We start from the raw sequence: 19,310 nt of genomic DNA on the forward strand, positions 1-19,310 counted from the left end.
AACCTCCTGTCCCCAGCCCCCACCCACAAGCTCCTTTCCTTCTCCTCCCACCCTTGCACACCCAACCCCAAAGGCTCTCAGAAGAATGCACGAGGCTCCACATCCAAGCTCTGTCCGCAGCCCCTGCAAACGGTCACCCCTTGACCATGCCACAGACCTAGGGATGCCACAGTAACAGCGACCTTGGGGCAAAGTGCAGTTAGTCTACAGGAGGAACAGGAGCCTTTGGCCATGTGGACACCTCACTTCATGGGGAGGAGCATAGAGGAGGAGCAGGCCTAAGGGAGGGCCTAGGTTTAGGAAGAGATAATTCAACAATGCTTGTAAATAGACCAGCGCTGAGCTCTCCATCATGGCCTAGGTAAAAAGCTCTTAGAGTCATTATCAGTAGCCTTTTGTTGTTGTTGTTGTTGAGACAGAGTTTTGCTCTGTCACCCAGGCTGGAGTGTAGTGGCACAATCTTGGCTCACCACAACCTCCATCTCCCGGGTTTCAAGTGATTCTCCTGCCTCAGCCTCCCAAGTAGCTGGGATTACAGATGACTGCCATCATGCCTGACTAATTTTTGTATTTTTAGTAGAGACGGGGTTTCACCATGTTGGCCAGGCTGACCTCAAACTCCCGAACTCAGGTGATTTGCCCATCTTGGCCTCCCAAAGTGCTGGGATTATAGGCTTGAGCGACTGTGCCTGGCCATTGTTAATAGATTTCTGAAGCTGATAAAAAGACCTGGCAGGGCGCGGTGGCTCACACCTGTAATCCCAGCACTTTGGGAGGCCGAGACTGGTGGATCACAAGGTGAGGAGATCAAGACCATCCTGGCTAACATGGTGAAACCCCGTCTCTACTAAAAATACAAAAATTAGCCAGGTGTGGTAGTGGGCGCCTGTAGTCCCAGCTACTTGGGAGGCTGAGGCAGAAGAATAGCTTGAACCTGGGAGGCAGAGGTTGTTTTGAGCCGAGATTGTGCCACTGCACTCCAGCCTGGGTGACAGAGTGAGACTCTGTCTCAAAAACAAAAAAAAACAAACAAAGACGAAGACCGATATGAGAGGATCATCCTGCCCCGCCCCGAGCCAAGGTTCAGCTGAATCTGACCTCGGTAAGCCGGAAAAGGTCCCGAGAAGACTGGACTGTTTCCTATCATGAACTGGTATGCACCCCTAGACCTCGGTGAGCCAGAAAAGGTCCTGAGAAGACAGGACTATTTCCTATGATGAAAATTGATGGAAACTCCTCACCCTGGAAAGGAAAAGGGTAAAAGAGAAAATAATTAGAATCTGTCATGTTCTTTAGGACGTGAATGAGGGGAACGTAGATGAACTACCCCTCACATTCTGGAATATTCTCTCTAGGAAGCACTTCTTAAAGCCTGAGAAAGTCAGATTCTAGATGTAAATTATTAAAACCACTGCATATAACAAACAAATGAGTTCTCTAACCCAGGAGGAAATAAAAGCTGGAGAGGTTCAGGAGGTGGGTGGAGGAGCACAGTCACGGGACATCCAAAGTCAATGCCATGGACAACCTCATTTTCAGCAGACACTGATCTGCATTCCCTTCCTTGCCATTGCCAGAGTTGAACAGTCGCTGGGCCCGACTCAAGGAGGCCCAGCCAATCTCTATGTTTTTATGGTTTTGTTGTTTTAATGTCTTTATGTTTTTACAAGTCCAGCTAAAGTTTGCACCTCCTAGTCCTTTCAAACAGCCTTGAATTCTTGTCTTTGGAAGGAGGCCACTGTCCATATCCACTCACCAATTCATTCGTCCATTCATTGAGGGTACCAGCCTCTGGGTGCATGTAGAGTTCTTCTCTTTTGTTTATGATTTTCTTTCAAACATTTCATCTGAACTTCCAAGCTAATTATCACCCTTACTCTCTCCCAGTTCAGACCTCCCAGAGGAAGGCGGCCTTCTCCCTCTTTTCCCAGAATCTGCTTCTCTTTGAAATGTTGTCTGCTCCTTGTTCTAAGGCCAAGTGTGCAAAGCACATTCCAGCCATCTGATTTTGTTTGATTCTGTAGACTGGTTTTTTGGGGCTCTCCCACACAGGAGATTTATGGACATCGTGTTAGTCCTGGTCTTCCAAAGAGGAGATGTGAAAAGGGAATTAAATGTGCAAGGGTTTTACTGGGGGAAACGCCTATGAGAGAAGTAGAGTAGGTGCTAGCAAGGCCAGGGGAGCCTTCAGACCATGATGCAGACTGGATCCCCGTGAAGGAAAGAGGAGAGAAAGGTTGTGTGGAAGCATCCCAGACCACCTTGCAGTATCTGGAGGGTTGTGCAAGGCCATGAGGGAGACCTTGAGCTAACTCAACTATTAGAGGGTCCTGTGTCTCCCCGGAACAGGCCTGCCGTGCTCCCCCTTTGGCTGGTAATTGCCCGTAGGAAGCATGACCTCAATGCAAACACGACGATGGCTTTCAAAGCACGGCAGTGGGGACCCTCAGTCATTGATACGCCTGTGGTTGGAAGTCTGAGAGACACATTCACATGGTCACTTCAGATGCTTATTAATTTGGGTTCGAGGGAGATCTCCTCTGTGCCTTCACACCCCTTTCAGTGACTTCAATAGAAAATCAAGACTTTAGTGTGTTTGTGTGTCTAAGTGTATGTGTGGTTGTCTGTGTGCATGTGTATGTGTTTGTATGTATGTGCGTGTCTGTGTCTGTGTTTATGTTTGTGTGTATATTTGTGCATGTGTGCATATTTGTGTGTATGCTGCATGTCTGTGAATGTGTGTGTCTGTGTGTTGGTGCCTGCGCATATGTGTCTGTGTGTATGTGTGTAAGTGCATATGTATGTGTATATATGTGTCTGTGTTATACATGTCTGTGTGTGCATGTCTGTGTATGCATGTCTGTGTGTTTCTGACTTCATGTGTGCATGTGTGCCTGTGTCTCTGGGCATGTCTGTGTATGTGTTTCTGTGTGCATGTGTGTGTGCACGTGTCTATGTCTGTGTATATGCATGTCTGTGTGAATGTGTGTTTCTGTGTTACTGTGTGTTTGCATGTGTGCTTGTATCTGTATATGAGTGCACATATTGGTGTACATGTGTTTCCGCATGTGTCTGTGTGCATGTGTGTGTTCACTGTGTATGTACATGTGTGTTTGTGTGTACATGTGTGTTTATGTGTATTGTGTGTGTGTTTCTATGTGTAGATGTGTTTTTGTGTGTCTGTGTATGTGTATCTATGTGCATGTGTGAGTTCTCTCTATGTGTGTGCATGTATGCTCTGTGTGTATGTGCTGTACAAGTGTCTGTGCCTGTGGATGTGTGCATGTATTTCTGTGTGTACACATGTTTTTCTGCCTGTGTGTGTGCATGCATGTTTCTCTGTGTGTGCATGTGTTTGTATGTGCATGTATGTTTCTGTGTCATGTGTGTTCTCTGTGTGTGTTGTACATGTGTGCATGTGTATGTGTGTGTGCGCTTCTGTATGCGTGTGTGTGCTCTGCGAGTGCAAATATGTTTGTGTGTGCATGTGTGTTCTGTGTGTGTACATGTGTTTTCTGTGTGTGTCTTGTGCATGTGTGTTTCTGTGTGTGTGCATGTGTGTGCATGTTTGTGTGTGCATGTGTGTTCTGTGTATGCGTGTACGTGTTTTTCTGTGTCTGCATCTGTATGTGTGTCTTGTGCTTCTGTGTATGCATGTGCGTGTGTGCGTATGTTTGTGTGCATGTGTGTTCTGTATGTGTGTCCATGTTTTTCTGTATCTGTATGTGTCTTTGCATGCATATTTCTGTGTCATGTGTGTTCTGTGTGTATGTTATACTTGTATATGTTTGTGCTTCTGTATGTATGTTTCTGTGTGCATGTGTGTACTTGTGTGTGCATATATGTTTGTGTGCATGTGTTCTGTGTATGTGTGTACGTGTTTTTCTGTGTCTGTATGTGTGTGTCAGTGTCTTGTGCATGTGTGTTTGTGTGTGTGTGTGCATGTTGTGCACATGCGTGCTTAGAAAGAACCCACTCCCACAGCCACAAGGACACCTCTGAGGCCAACTCACATTGCAGACCCTCACCCCTCTCTCTATTGCTCCCTTCTAGACCATCCTGGTGGGCGACAGTGGTGTGGGAAAGACGTCTCTGCTGGTTCAGTTCGATCAGGGCAAGTTCATCCCCGGCTCCTTCTCGGCCACTGTGGGCATCGGATTCACGGTAAGCACTGGCCGACACTGCCAGCTCTGGGCCTGGGCTCAGGACTCCAGCGTGTTTTTGTTGAGTGCCAGCAGGAGACAGGTGGACACTCGCATTGGATCATTCAAGGAGGATTAAGGAGAAGACTGTTCCCCAAGGTGTAGGAGGGTGTTGGGTGACCAGGAGGGAGGGTGCACTGCCCTTGGGTAGTCCAGGAACTCCACCCACCTCTAGCCTCAAGCGGGAAGGGAAGGCACCCTCACCAGAACCCAGGGACAAAGCGGGCTGCTGGGTGAGCTGCCTGGCAGGAGCTGTGTGGGACCTACAGTGGAGGGACACAGCAGCCCATGGGAGCCCCCCAGGGAGGCAGCCAGGAGAACCATCCCCCTGTCCCACCTTGCTCTCCTCCTGCTCCCCATCTCCTTCCGGGGCTCCACACTGGATGAACGCAAGTGGAAGCCAGAAAGCAAAAAATATTTCAATATGGAATAGCTCAGGTCAGCCCTCCAAGGCAAGAAGAATCTGGAGGGACAGAGGGATGACAAAGTTTTCAGCACAGTCCAAACTTAGCATTGTCACATGGGTCTCAGGGAGCTGGCAGGCCAAGGTTACAGTTCCGTGTTTACCCCTCAATAAAATGGTAAAAGGGCAGCTTGCGTTAAGGAATCCCAGCACCCTCGGCTTTTTCTGCCCACAGCCCCTCTGCGGGACAAGAGATCCCTCCTCTCTACCATACATCCCATCTCCCCACATTGTCCCGTGCCTGCGGCTGCAGCTGCCCTTGAATTCCTGGGAAGACTTTGGGAGAGGGTTCCACTCCTCTCTTGGACTGTGGCAGGAGGAGCAGGGCCCTCCCTTGGGACCCCAGAATCATTGCATCTTGAGATGAGGAAGAGCAAACATCTCTTCTTGGACAACACGGATGTTTGGAAGCCTCCGGGACCGGAGCACAGGGCCTTCAAGGTCACATTCAGGGTCAGTACGCAGCAGTGCCACGCTGATGGGAAGAGACAGAGGAAAACCCAGAAAAATGGGCTTTCCCACTGGGTCACAGCCAGGAAGGCAGGGGTTCAGAACGGACATGGCTTCTGGGTGACATTCCAGGAGGCAAAGTGGAAGTGAGTGCCTGGCTCAGGTGTGTTCTCGGGGCTAGAATCGACCCTGAAACACCAGTGCCCAGGGCTCTCCCCCACGATGGGACCAGCTGGGCTCTGGTAATGCTAAATAGGGCAGGGCTGAGACCCAGGAGGCCAAGGCTGCCTGGCAATCCCTGAGGTCTTGGACCAGGCTGCCATGAAGCAAACCAGGATGACCTGGTGCCAGGTGTCACCCACCCCAGCCCAGGCCCAGTCTGCCCTCAGCAGCCAGGGCACACCCTGCCCTCAGGGTCACACCCGCATCTCCTCACCCACCCTTCTGCCTGTCTGGCGAGGAAGGAAAGAGAGTGGGGTGGATGTGGCTGTGGACATGCAAAGGCTGATTCACATTCCACAGACCACAGAGGTGAGATCTCCGAATTTTGCTGCTAGCTTGGCAAAAAAATTGGGGCCAATTTCCTGTGAAGGAAAAAGAAAGTGCGTGGTCAAACTGTGTGCTCAAAGCTGCCTGAGATGGGACAAGCTGGGCTTTCCCACTGACCTCAGGCTAGGGTGGGCCTCCTAGAGCCTGGGCTGCTGCTTGGCACCAGCCAGCACCCAATGTCCTGGTGCATCTCAGGACAAACCTGTTGGTTGCTTACACTGAGTAAGGGTCTGAGCCCCTGGCCAGAAACTCAGCCTGGGGACACCTGAGCAAAGAACTGGAGGACATCGGGGTCTCCTCCAGATATCAGCAGTCTGGGGGTCCCCGGAGAGCCAGGTTACCAGACACTTGTTCACCCATCTGTCCTTCACACTGAGGTTTGAGATATGACATGGATAAGGGCCCTGCTGCTGGCCAGGCTGTAGCCTGGAACTCCTATGTGATGGGAAGGGAGGCAGAAGCTCCCACTGGCTCCGCTCAGGAGGCTGAGTGCCGCCCAGGTGGCAGGGGAGGGACGGAGCCTCTGGTCTCCCACTTTGGAGGAGCCAGAGGTGAGCAGGGTAACTACCCCGGTGTGCCTTCACCCATAAACTACCAGGTCCATTGCCTTCTGGAAGTGGGACCTGCCCAGGTCCTGTGCAGATGCCTCTCAGTCAAGACCTTCACTAAATTCTCCACCACCAGCTTCATCAAACTGGCTGCGGGGGTCCTGCTGATGGGGTTATGGGGTACTGATGTTCACACAGGGGTCTTTCCAGTCAGCCCCTCCCACCACAGTTCAGGTCCTCCTTGTTACCTCTCCTCAGTTACCCCCAAATTCCCTAGTCTTGCCTAAATACTGATGCAAAATTCCTCTTTCAAAACCCTTACTCAGGCCAGCCATGGTGGCTCACACCTGTAATCCCAGCACTTTGGGAGGCTGAGGCAGGCGGATCACTGGAGGCCAGGAGTTCAAGACTGGCCTGGCCAACATGGCAAAACCCCATCTCTACTAAAAATACAAAAAAAATTACCAGGCGTGGTGGCACACGTCTATAATCCCAGCTACTTGGAAGGCTGAGGCAAAAGGATCACTTGAACCTGGGAGACGGAGGTTGCAGTGAGCCGAGATCACGCCACTGCACTCCAGTCTGGGCAACAGAGTGAGACTCCATCTCAAAACAACAACTACAACAAAATCTCACTCTGCTCATCCCCCACCTGAACATTCATGGCTCACTATTGCCTTCCAAATAAAGTCTGAATCTCTCATCAGCTGGTCAAACTGCTGCACAGTTTAGACCAGTGGTTTTCAAACACTCCTTCAGCGTGCATAAAAGCCTCCAGGGGGAAGTTCATCTGAAACGCAAATTCTAAGCTCCCTCATAGACATGCTCCTTCAGCAAAACCACGTGGGGGGCCCAGAATCTGGGAGCTCTGACCCAGTGGGTCCACATGCCATGTTTTGCAAAAAATGAGCTGAGGCCTTGTCCCTCCAGTCTCTGCCCAGGTCTCCTTCCCACATCCCTACCCTGTGCTCTTTGGCTGTGCTGTTCCCCAGCTCTGGAGTTTTCTGCCATCCACCTGGGTAGCAGGGAGGCCCTTGCCCCTGCCCCCCAGAGCTCCAGGGCTGCACACAAGAGCCCCCCCCCCGTCTCTCAACAAGCATGAGGGCCTGTCTCACTGACACTTGGTACCTCCACTATCGGCAGGGCTGCATAACTATGAGGGTGTGATCTGTGAACAGGAGGGCAGGGGTATCTATTTGGGGGTATTGTGGGGGTGTGCGTTTCAGATCTGGAGGCAGTAAGAGGTGTTGGCAGTAATTTACAGGCTGATATACACATTTGGTGATGGTGTGAGGCATGGGGTCCATTGGAGACGCAGGTGCTTGCAGAGTGATGTGGCATAGGTGTCAATGGTGTGAGATAAACTGTGCCTGAAGTTGCATTGTGGTGACAGGAGTGTGTGTTTGGAGTGAAATGAGGTATGTGTGTTTGGGGGTCATGTAAGATAGGTTGTATGTGTGTGGTATGATAGTACGTGTGTTTGTTTGTAGTATGAGGTAGTTTGAGGCATAATACAAAGTTGTGTATGGCGTATGTTATGAAGTGTGTGTTTGTGGTATAATGTAGGATGTGAGGCATGTGTATTTATGGTATGATGTGAGGCAGATGTGTGTGGTGTGATGTAGGGTGTGTGGAGGTGTGTGGTGTGATCTGAGGTGTGTGTGGTGAGGGGTATGGTGTGATTTGAGGGGTGAGGTGTGTGTAGTCTGAGATGTGTGTGTGTGGTGAGGTGTGTGTGTGTGGTGAGGTGTGTGTGTCTGTGGTGTGTTGTGGGGTGGGTGTACACGTGTGAGTGTCTGTGGTGTGTGTCTAGGGAGAGACACAGGCTACCACAGCACATGCACAGCCTCAGAGTGAACGTTAGGAGGCCCAGATTTCCTCCCCAGAGACCACACGGATCCCTTAGTGAGTGCCTGTTCTGCACAGCCCGTTCCCTGTTCTGAACATCCTTGACCCCAACCCGCTTCTGACTCACCCAAGGCTGCCCTTGAACACCCTACAGGACATTACAGTGGCCCTGGGGACAGTGTACACACCCTCCAAGTATAACATTACCCACACACCACAAACCCAGCAGGCCAGATAGGGACCGCCTGGAGGAGAGCCCAGAGCCCCTCTCCCCATGTTCGAAGACTTCTTCCCTAGGTCAGATTCCTCCAGCCAGACTAGCGCAGCAACGCAGCAAGGAAGTGCTTCAGGTCACTGCTCCCTCTGGGTGATTCGAGCTAATGTTCAACCTTCTGTATTCCAAACCCACCATAGGACAAAGAGGGCCTTGGAGCCAACAACACAAACCACAGCTGGAGGCTAGAAATCTGAACTCAGGGTACCAATAGGGCCACACTCCCTCTGAAGGCCACACTCCCTTCTCTTCCATGGCCCTGGTGGCTCCCAGGAGACCCTGGCATTCCTTGGCTTGCAGCCGCACTGCTCCCATCTCACCTCTGTCTTCACCTGGATGTCTTTTCCCTTTCTTCTTATGACACCAGTCATACTGAATTAATGGGCTGCCCTATGCCAGTGTAACCTCATCTTAATGAGTGATGTCTGCAAAGACCACATTCCCAAGTAAGGGCACGATCTGAGGTACTGGTGGCTCAGACCTCAGCCTTTCTTTGGGGGGACACAATTCAATCCATAACAGCATGGTTTAGATAGAAGGTGAGCATGAGGCGTGCCCCTTCCCCTCTCTCATTCTTCCTCCACCATTTCCCTCCTGCAATGAAAACCCGCATCCTGGCTGGGCAAAGTGGCTCACATCTGTAATCCCGACACTTTGGGACGGGACGCTAAGCCAGGCGTATCACCTGAGGTCAGGAGTTCAAGAGCAGCCTGGCCAACATGGTGAAACCCTGTCTCTACAAAATACAAAAATTAGCTGCGCATGATGGTGGGCGCCTGTTATCCCAGCTACTCAGGAGGCTGAGGCAGGAGAATGGCTTGAACAACCCAGGAAGCAGAGGTTGCAGTGAGCAAGGATCGTGCCACTGTACTCCAGCCTGGGTGACAGAGCTGCATTGAAAGAAAGAAACAGAGAGAGAGAGAAAAGAGAGAAAGAAAGAAAAAGAGAGAGAAAGAAAGAGAGAAGGGAGGGAGGGAGGGAAGAAGGAAGGAAGGAAGGAAGGAAGGAAGGAAGGAAGGAAGGAAGGAAGGAAGGAAGGAAGGAAGAGGGAAGGAAAAGACTGCATCCCAGGCCTGGTGTGGTGGCACCCGCTTGTAATCCCAGCAGTTTGGAAGGCCAAGGCAGGCGTATCGCCTGAGGTCAGCAGTTCGAGACCAGAATGTCCAACATGGTGAAGCTTCATCTCTACTAAGAATACAAAAATTAACCAGGCATGATGGCATGCACCTGTAGTCCCAGCTGCTCCAGAGGCTGAGGCAGGAGAATTGCTTGAACCTAGGAGGCAGAGGCTGCAATGAGGCAAGATCCCACCACTGCACTCCAGCCTGGGCGACAAAGTGAGACTTCGTCTCCAGGAGCCCACGGCATTGAGCAGACCTCGGCACTATTTGCAGCAAGAGCCTCTGGCATCCAAATAGCAACCAACACCACACCTCTGTAGTGTGCTGCACAGCCTCCACTCTCCAATCTGTGGCTCCCTGTTTGAGTCCCGCCCTATGCCCAGCTGAGGTTATAGCACGCTCACCTCCAGAAGAGGTAACCCAACCTCTTTACTCTACTGGAGATCACCTCTGTCCCCACTCTGAGCGCTTCTCCCAGCTGACAGAAAATACCTCCAGCTAATATCGAAAAACACAGGACTGGAGGCTGGCGTACAAAGTCAGTCCCCACAGGCCAATGGTGGCCCATAAGCCATGTCTACTCCTGCCCCTCACCTCCACACCTAAGTTAAGAATTGCAGGCCGGGCGCAGTGGCTCTAGCCTGTAATCCCAGCACTTTGGGAGGCCGAGGAGGGCGGATCGCCTGAGGTCAGGAACTTGAGACCAACTTGGCCAGCATGGGGAAACCCCATGTCTATTAAAAATACAAAAAGAAAAAATAGCCGGGCGTAGTGTCGCGCACCTGTAATCCCAATTACTCCGGGAGACTGAGTATCGCTTGAACCCGGGAAGCAAGGAGTATCGCTTGAACCCGGGAAGCAAAGGTTGCAGTGAGGCAAGATCGCACCACTGCACTACAGACTGGGCTACAAAGTGAGACTCTGTCTCAAAAAAAAAAAAAAAAAAAAGGTGCGGGTACCCCTCTCCAGCTCTCCCCTCCCTACACACCCCTCAAACAGTCCCTCTGTAAAGCACCCGTCCTATTCCTTGGTAACCTGAAGCTGCTTATAGAATGTGGAGATGGGGGTAATTGAAAGGTTGGCCCAGGCCACAGAGTCCTTAAGCTCTGCTACGGGCAACCCCAGATGCACTCCCCACCTTCTGTCACCAGGAGCTGCCGGGTGCCTGGGATATCCTGGCGGCTCTGCTCAAAATGATCCACGACTTCATGAATTTATTTGGCTCCTCCTCGGGGCCAGGGTGAGTGTCATGGGTTAATAAGGCCGGCCCCGCCTTCAGGAGCGGTCCACTAGGAGATGTGTGCTGCGCAGCCCTCTTGCGAAAGCTCTACCCTGGTGGGACATTCTGGACACAGCCCAACAGGCCAGGGGAAACGAGAGGTGATCCATACTAAAGGGTCAAAGTCCCAGCACCAGACAGAGTTCCCAAACACCGCAGCACACATGTGCTGCAAGGCGAGTATGGGTTGGTAAACAAAACTATATTCAGATGAGCTTGGGCCGGGTGCCTTAGATGAAGCGGAACTGTCTCGGCGCCAACCGCGGAGGCGCAGCCCAGGGGTCCCCAGCTCTCCGCCTCGCCACCTGGGGACCGCCCACGGCCTGGGGCTCGGGCGCCGCCTGCTGTCGCGCAGCGCAGCGATTACGGGAACTTTTCTGCAGCAAACGGGGTCTCCGCGGCCTGCTCCCCCGGGGGCAACTAAGCGACCACAGGGGACCGGTCCCGGGGCTGGATGTGGCCCACGCCCTAAGCGCACGGAGCCGGGCCAGGGTTGCTCAGGGAGGCTGCCCGCCGCTTGGCGCGGACTCTGTGGCTGTGCGCGCCCTCAGGGAACAGCAAGCTCCGAGCCGCTGTCGTCGAGGGGGCGGCGGGAAGGAGGGAGGAGCCTGCAGGGTCCGAGTCGAGGGAGGGGGGAGTGGGCGGGGCCGGGGCGGATCGGTTCCTGAGCTCTCCTTCGCCTGCGGGCCGGCACTGCTCACCTCTGGTCCAGGGACATGACGGGCACGCCAGGCGCCGCTGCCACCCGGGATGGCGAGGCCCCCGAGCGCTCCCCGCCCTTCAGTCCGAGCTTCGACTTCACGGGCAAGGTGGGTGGGCCTCTTCCGTGAGACCCCCGCCCTCCTCGGCGCTAGCCCCTTCCTGGCTGCGTCTGGGTTGGATTCAGCCCTTTCCCTCAGGCGGCTGGGTCTCCCAGAGGAGGGAGGGAGAGAGGGTCAGGACACAGCCCCTGGGGCCGTCCCAAGCTCCAGGGGTCTCTGCTGGCTCGGTGTGGGCGGGTCGCAGAAGATCGCAAAGACTGAGTCATCCCCGCGCCGGCCCCAACTCAGTTCTCTTCTGCCACACTGTGGCAAATGTAAGTCCCCGGGAGCCCATGCTTCTTGGTGATGGTTAAGCGCGCAACTCTGGGGACTCAGGCTGGGAAGTGCTGGGAGATGGGGACCGCCCGGAGACTCGGAGAGGACGTCCTCTGCCGGCGGAGAAACTGGCGTTAATGCCATTTTCCGAGCTAAGCTCTCAGTTGAGATCTGATATCCAGGTTTAAGGCCTGAGGTCCCCCAGCTGCTCCCCTCCCATTCCACCCGCTGGAGGCACTGCCTCCCACTTTCCTCCCTGCAGTCGGAAGCCCCTCCTCCCAGAAGGATGTTGCCAACTGGCCTGCAGGCCACCTGGGAATTTTTCGAACCTGTGAAAGATCTCAGTTGTTGGTCTTTCGCATCCCGCACTTGAGAGCAATCCAGGGCTGCTCTCTGGGGCTTGCTCCCTCTACAGGGGTGTCCTGTATGGAAATAGGTATAGGCAGCAGTGGACTGGGCTGTCGCCTTCCATCTGTGTGCTTGGAGTGAGCGGGTACCAGACACTGAAAGAATTGCTGAGGGAGCCTAGAGCTTCCACTCTTCCTCTGCAGGGTTGGGAATGGAATGAGGGCTGTCCTGGATTCCGCTGCACGGCCTTGAAGGAGACCTGCCTCTTTCTGGGCCTCGGTTTCCTCCCCGACACCAGGGCTCACCCTTGCTGGGAGCCTCAGCCTCCACCCCCGTGTTTCGGGGGAAGCCACCCTGCAAGTCATCCGCCCAGAGCCGTTGAGATAGGCGTCCTGTGTGGGCTTGTGGCAGGAAATGGGCCCCTGCACCCTCGCAGAGGGGGAGCTGCTGTTGGCCAGGCCCCAGGCTGAGGGGGACTGCCTGACCTTGTTGCCCTGCAAACCAGCTGGGTTGTTTGCCTAGGAGGTGGCCAGGCTAGGCAGCTGTTTGTATTTGGTGGAATCACCGAGCTGGGTGGGTAGCTAGCATCGTTTGCTCAAGGCAGCTGTGATCTGTAAAGTACACAAAGACTGGCCCTCTCTCCCTCCTTCCTACTCTGGGGCTGGGACCCAGGAGCCAGGGAGGAGTGCAGGCTCCAGAGAGCTCCTATTGCCCACCCCTTCATGTGTTCCCTGGCCAAGCGACATTGGCAGGAGAGTTGGTCTCCAGCCTCTCCGGGCCTGCCCCAGGGGACTGAGTCCAGGACCCTCTGAGAAAGCCTGGCAGGAACTCTTTGGACCAGACTAGGGGTGACGGGGCCCACAGGCAGACAGTTCCCACCCCTGGGCCACTCCTCCCTCGGTCTTAGGTGATTCACCACGATGATTGGCCCCAGCCATTAACAGACTCTAGAAAGACCTCAAAGAAATTATCCCTCCTCCTTCTACCCACTATGGAAACCATGCCACAGAAAGGTTGAGGAATCTTCCTAAACTCACACAGTAGGCCATTGACAAACCAAGACCCATCCTTCATACCCCTTCTGCTCAGCCAACCCTGCCTCTCCACCAGAGTTAACCAATCCCAGTACCCCATGCCACAGCAGGAATGCCTTTGGGCTCCACTGTCAAGTTCAGAACCTCAAAAATAATTAAAACCTAGTCCCCACTCAACCCATTAAGCTGTCTAACCAGCAGTTGGGAAAATTCCAGCATTGGATCTAGACCCCTGTTCTCCAAGACTGGAGAACGACGGGACAAAGGGCTCCTCTCCACCATTCCTGCATGTCCCTGGGAAAGATGAGCAGAGCACAGCCAGACTGTAAAGGAGAGGGCCACACCCCCCTCATAGTTTCCCTCCTTGGTACTCCTGCCTGCCCTACCCACAGCAACCCCGGGATGCCAATCTGCAGCCACGCGTCCCATGTGGGAGGTTTCTGCTGAAAGAACTTCCGACTACATCTCCCCACTTTAGTATAAATTTCAACCTTCCCTAATTCATGCAACCTTTTTTTTTTTTTTTTTTTTTTAAGACAGAGTCTCGCTCTGTCACCCAGGCTGGAGTGCAGTGATGCAATCTCAGCTCCTGGGTTCAAGCTATTCTCCTGTCTCAGCCTCCCGAGTAACTGGGATACAGGTGTGCGCCCTCACTCCCGGCTGGCTTTTTGTATTTTCAGTAGAGATGGCATTTCTCCATGTTGGCCAGGCTGGTCTCAAACTCCTGACCTCAGGTGATCTGCCTACCTTGGGCTCCCAAAGTGCTGGAATTACACACATGAGCCACCGCGCCCGGCCTCATGCAACCTTTTAGTAAACATAAAATGTCATTAGAAACTTCCAGTCGGGCGGGGTGGCTCATGCCTATAATCCCAGCACTTTGGGAGGCTGAGGCAGGTGGATCAGCTGAGGTCGGGAGTTCAAGACCAGCCTAACCAACATGGAGAAACCCCATCTCTACTAAAAATACAAAATTAGCAAGGCGAGTGGCGCACACCTCTAATCCCAGCTACTCAGGAAGCTGAGGCAGGAAAATCATTTGAACCTGGGAGGCGGAGGTTGTGGTGAGCCAAGATCTCGCCATTGCACTCCAGCTTGGGCAACAAGAGCAAAAGGAAGGAAGGGAGGGAGGAAATTTTGTGACCACCCCCAAAAAACCCCAAACAGTAGTCATTATAGAGTGTGTAAATGACCGTGCCCCACCCCCAGCAGATTTTGATAAGACTCCTTTGGGTGGGATTCCTTGTCCAATATATTGACACTTCCCTTTCCTGTCAGTGTAGCCCAGCCCATGTGTGTACTCACAAGTGGACGAGGGACGACACGAGTACACAGAGCGACGGAATCCCTGTATGGTGTGGCTATGAGCAAATGTGGCCAGTGTCTAGATTGTGCAAATGTGATGGTTCTCTGGGGCCACGGAGCGCACTTGGGGACCTGTTCATGGTGAGGTCTCAACTCGGGCCTCTAGGAACTTGAATGAGGACAGGAGGGTCAGAGGGAGAGCCTAGGAGGCTGAGCCAAGGAACACAGAGAGGAGAGGCAGGGTAAAGGCGCCGGCAGGCTTTCTGGAAGCAGGTGCCCCTTGGTGCGGTCAGCATTCATGCCAGCCCCCTCTTCTTCTCTGATCCTCTCCATGTGTCTCTCCTGGAATCCCAGAAGCTCCCCCTCACTCCCGATTAACTGCCTCTGCCCCTACCCCCAGGTGATGCTTCTGGGAGACTCAGGCGTCGGCAAAACATGTTTCCTGATCCGATTCAAAGACGGGGCCTTCCTGTCCGGAACCTTCATAGCCACCGTCGGCATAGACTTCAGGGTGAGGTGGCTGCAGGAGCCTGTTTCCAGCAGCGAGCCAGGGTTGTGGCTCAGGCACAGGGCGGTTGTCCCCCCTCCCTTGCTCACCCTGGCTCCCAGGGACTCCCGAGGCGCATGCCTGAAGTGCACACAGCTCGCTCCCCCAGGACCACAGAGGTGGCTGGCTCAAAGTAGACTGGGCAAGGTTGGCTTCTTGCCCAACTATAGGATGCAAAAAAATTAGACTGAGTCTTCGTTTCCACCTCCATTCCTGGGGAACTTCTCCCAAGCAAGGCAGCCGCAAGCACGGCATAAGCTGAATGTCTTGGCCCACAGAGGCCCTGCTCATTGCCCTCCTACCTGGGCCCCTTTGGCAAGACCTCAAAAGTCAATTAGCCTTTCTGGAGTTCCTGGGAAGCATAGCCCTGCACTGGGTTTAAGAGCTGGGCTTGGGCCGGGCGCGGTGGCTCACGCCTGTAATCCCAGCACTTTGGGAGGCCGAGGCGGGCGGATCACAAGGTCAGGAGTTCGAGACCAGCCTGGCCAACATGGTGAAACCCAGTCTCTACTAAAAATACAAATATTAGCCGGGTGTAGTGGCACACTCCTATAGTCCCAGCTACTCGGGAGGCTGAGGCAGGAGAATCTCTTGAACCTGGGAGGCAGAGGTTGCAGTGAGTTGAGATCGTGCCACTGCACTCCAGCCTGGGCAACAAGAGCAGAAACTCTGTCTCAAAAAAAAAAAAAAAAAAAAGAGCTGGGCTGGTCATGTGGGGAGACAGCAGCTCACCAGGGACCCTCCCTCTCACTTTGACAGCTCCATCTTACAAATCCCCGTCAGATGCTGGGCGCTGCATGCCCAGAATGTTCAACAGAGTTGAAAGGTCTCACCCTGGCAGGCGGGGCTCTGCAGCTCCAAACAGGCAGAAAGCGAATGCTTCCTTCACCAGATAATTAGTGGGCAGCTAAAGAAAAGATGCTGCTGCAGATGTAGCCTCAGGTCCCCAGGATGCAGGCAAGCACCCCATCTCCAGGGGCTTGGTCACAGTCCCAGGACCAGGCTCCAGGAGATGGAGACTGAAGTGGGGAAAAGGCAGGGCCTCCGGCAGCACCCAGCCCTCCAGCCCTGGGCTGCCTGATCCCTGGAGAGAGCCAGGAAGCTTCTCAGGTTCCTCTTGGTCTGCTGTTGTGAGAAGGGCAGATACAGTCCCCAGAAGAGACGACTCCACAGTGGAGGTGTCTGGGGATGGCATTCCTGCTGCCCTGATGGTACGATGTGGCTGGAGACAGTTCTGGGGCTCGCTGCACCCACTCTAGGCCTGGAGAGGGACGAAGACAGGATGTCTGCAGAGCTGAGGAGCCACGCGACTCCTGCCCTCCCATCCTCTGCCTTTTTCTGTTTCAGAACAAGGTGGTGACCGTGGATGGCGTGAGAGTGAAGCTGCAGGTGAGACCAGAGGCTGGAGTTGGGGAGGGAGGATGGAGGACCTGCCCTTCCTTCTCACCCTGAACCACAGGAGGCCTACAGCCCTGCCCTCTGCCTGGGGCAATTTCCTGTGGGGCCCATGAGAGGAAATGGCTTTTGTTTATTTGATGTCTGCAGAAAAAGCAGTTCCCAGCCACCCTCTCATCTGTGAAAGGTAGTTCCAAATGCCTTCAGACAAGCTTAGCCTCCATCCATCTCCTCCCCAGCTGCCTGGGCTTTATCTGCTCTTAGGAGATTAGACATCCCCAACCCCTGGGCTAGGGGAGAGGAGAAGATTCCCTTTTTTTTTTTTTTTTTTGAGATAGAGTCTCACTCTGTCACCCAGGCTGGAGTGCAGTGGCGCAATCTTGGCTCACTGCAACCTCTGCCTCCCAGGTTTAAGCGATTCTCCTGCCTCAACCTCCCGAGCAGCTGGGACTACAGGTGCGTGCCACCACGCCTGGCTAATTTTTTGTATTTTTAGTAGAGACTGGTTTTCACCGTGTTAGCCAGGATGGTCTCGATCTCCTGACCTTGTGATCCGCCCGCCTCGGCCTCCCACAGTGCTGGGATTACTGGTGTGAGCTGCCATGCTCGGCTGAGGAGATGATTCTGAAGGAGCTTGAGAACTCAGTAACTGCTATTGTCCAGGTCATTGGATGCTCAAGAGCTCATGAGAACTTAAAGAAGGAAACAGCCCCACCTTCCCACAGATATCTCATACCACAAAGCAGGCCCTCTCCAACCAGTACATTCTTTGCACCTGCCTCCTTCTCACCATTTCTCCATCCCATCCCCTCCCAGATCTGGGACACCGCTGGGCAGGAACGGTTCCGAAGCGTCACCCATGCTTATTACAGAGACGCCCAGGGTAAGTCCCTCGCACCTTCCAGCCCCTACCCGAGGCCCCTTGGTAGCTCTCGTGCTGCTGCCTAAGTACCCTCTGTGATCCTTTCCCCCTCCAGCCTTGCTTCTGCTGTACGACATCACCAACAAATCTTCTTTCGACAGCATCAGGGTAGGTCCTCCCTTCCCCTGACCCCTACCCATAAGCAGCCAAGGTAAGGTCTGTGCAGGCTGAGGTTGCTTCCTGCCCTGTGGAAAGGGGGTGGAGCGTGGAATCCTGCTGCCTTCTGAAAAACACCTACTTGTGACTCAGAAGTCATATCTTCTGCTTTGTATTTGGTAGCCACGTGGGCATGAAGGCCAAGCAGACTGTTGTGACCCCGTGCCACCTTCTTAGCTCTCACTGTGATTCATGAGTGTGTTTTGTGACAAAGTATTCAGAATGGCCCCCACTCCACCCTAGATAATTATCCACAGAGACCAAGGGAAAAACACAACCAGAAAAGTCCACACATACATCCAGGGCAAGCTGCAAGAAAGTGACTCAGTCAGACAGAGGGAGTGGCTATATCCTCACAACAAAACTATTACGGAGACAAATATTTGACAAATTCAAGCACCAATTCTGTGCACGACATTGTATAGGTTTCATGAATTCCCTGACCTCAAGGACAGTTTGATGACAAGCAAAGTAGGAGAATAAAACATCTATATAGAAAAAATATGGAAAATCCATGGCACTCATACTCCCACCTCCTACCCCATGCTCACGGCAGACATCACTAATCAATCACAGTACTTTTGATCACTGAAACCCTTATGTGGTCTTAGAATCTTCAACAGGACACTCCAAGAAATCACTGGTGACAACCAACTGATTTGTGAGATAAGGTCTTCATGCATCTGGATCTTCCATAGAACTGATAGTTGAACAGCATAAAATGGGGAGGGTGGGGCCACTGTGGTTCGAGCCACCAAGGAAGGCCACCCAGGCCTGGATGGGCCAGAACAAAGGTACAGATGAGAGAATGCACAGGGCATCTTATTCAAGGTAGTGAGTAGCTGAGTACAGTCAAACCCAGCAGAAGAAGAAAGGGGCCGCGGGAGGAGGAGAATGCCAGTCTCAGCACACCCTTTCCCACAGGCCTGGCTCACTGAGATTCATGAGTATGCCCAGAGGGACGTGGTGATCATGCTGCTAGGCAACAAGGTGAGTGGCTCCGGGGCAGGGTCAGCGCAGCCCTGCACTTCCTCAGCCCTAGCCAGCCCCATAACCACCCAAGAACAGTTATCTAGGCCTCCTTCCTGAAAAGGACTCTGCAGCCTCCAGCCCAGGAGTCAGACGTATCTGGAGGCTTCTGCCCATCCCACGTGCCCCTTCCAAGGAAAAATCCAAGCTGTTGCCTGAGAAATCAAGGGGTGCCCAGTGCTCAGCCCCCATTAGAGCAGAGTGAACAGGGTCCCAGGTCAGGGGCTAAGACTGCAAAGGGTTAGCCCCAACTGCTGTCCCCTTCCAAGACTGGGTCATCACACCCTTTACCAAAGGTGAGATCCCAGGACTAGGAGCAACACTGGGCAGAAATCCTGGCCCCAGGCCAATCACACCTGCTCGCAGTCCCTTGGGCCACCAGCAGAGGGCAGGCAGTGCCTGCTTCTGGGGCAAAATATGGGCCCGCTGGGGCGGAGGCCTCCTTCCCCAGAGTGACCCATTTGGGCTTGACAGGCGGATATGAGCAGCGAAAGAGTGATCCGTTCCGAAGACGGAGAGACCCTGGCCAGGGTAAGTGATTTCTGTGGGACGGGGTGAAGGGTGGGAGCAGCCCGAGGCTGGCCCTGAGGACACTCTCTCCCGGGCAGGAGTATGGCGTTCCCTTCCTGGAGACCAGCGCCAAGACGGGCATGAATGTGGAGTTAGCCTTTCTGGCCATCGCCAAGTGAGAGCTGGACAGGGAAGGGAAGTGTGCGGGGCGGGGCGGCACCTTCCAGGAATCCAGTAGGGCCCGGCCCCTGGCC

The 19,310-nt window shown here is 53.7% G+C and overlaps 1 protein-coding gene and 1 long non-coding RNA gene across 5 annotated transcripts in view; one reads left to right on the forward strand and one right to left on the reverse strand.

The window, feature by feature from the left end:
• RAB37 (RAB37, member RAS oncogene family) overlaps positions 1 to 19,310 on the forward strand; it is a 75,022-nt gene that overhangs the window by 53,555 nt on the left and 2,157 nt on the right. Inside the window, exons 1-8 of one of the 4 annotated variants that reach the window (XM_023211895.3) lie at positions 11,373 to 11,543; positions 14,898 to 15,008; positions 16,392 to 16,433; positions 17,256 to 17,322; positions 17,417 to 17,469; positions 18,442 to 18,507; positions 19,021 to 19,077; positions 19,155 to 19,231. In XM_023211895.3, coding sequence (XP_023067663.1) covers positions 11,451 to 11,543; positions 14,898 to 15,008; positions 16,392 to 16,433; positions 17,256 to 17,322; positions 17,417 to 17,469; positions 18,442 to 18,507; positions 19,021 to 19,077; positions 19,155 to 19,231 — 566 coding nt within the window. In that variant the 5' untranslated portion in view covers positions 11,373 to 11,450. Of the gene's footprint in view, positions 1 to 4,053; positions 4,165 to 11,372; positions 11,544 to 11,565; positions 11,810 to 14,897; positions 15,009 to 16,391; positions 16,434 to 17,255; positions 17,323 to 17,416; positions 17,470 to 18,441; positions 18,508 to 19,020; positions 19,078 to 19,154; positions 19,232 to 19,310 lie in introns of those variants that run through there. The other 3 variants (XM_023211898.3, XM_023211896.2, XM_023211897.3) reach the window with 3 other exon arrangements.
• Positions 1,015 to 14,162, reverse strand: LOC116418500. The gene is made up of 3 exons (XR_004228553.1): positions 12,140 to 14,162; positions 10,594 to 11,923; positions 1,015 to 1,242 (listed from the first exon to the last, which is right to left on the reverse strand). It is a non-coding gene; the product is annotated as an uncharacterized LOC116418500 (long non-coding RNA).

Source organism: Piliocolobus tephrosceles, chromosome 16, assembly GCF_002776525.5.
Source record: "Piliocolobus tephrosceles isolate RC106 chromosome 16, ASM277652v3, whole genome shotgun sequence".
NCBI classification, from domain to species: Eukaryota; Metazoa; Chordata; class Mammalia; order Primates; family Cercopithecidae; genus Piliocolobus; species Piliocolobus tephrosceles.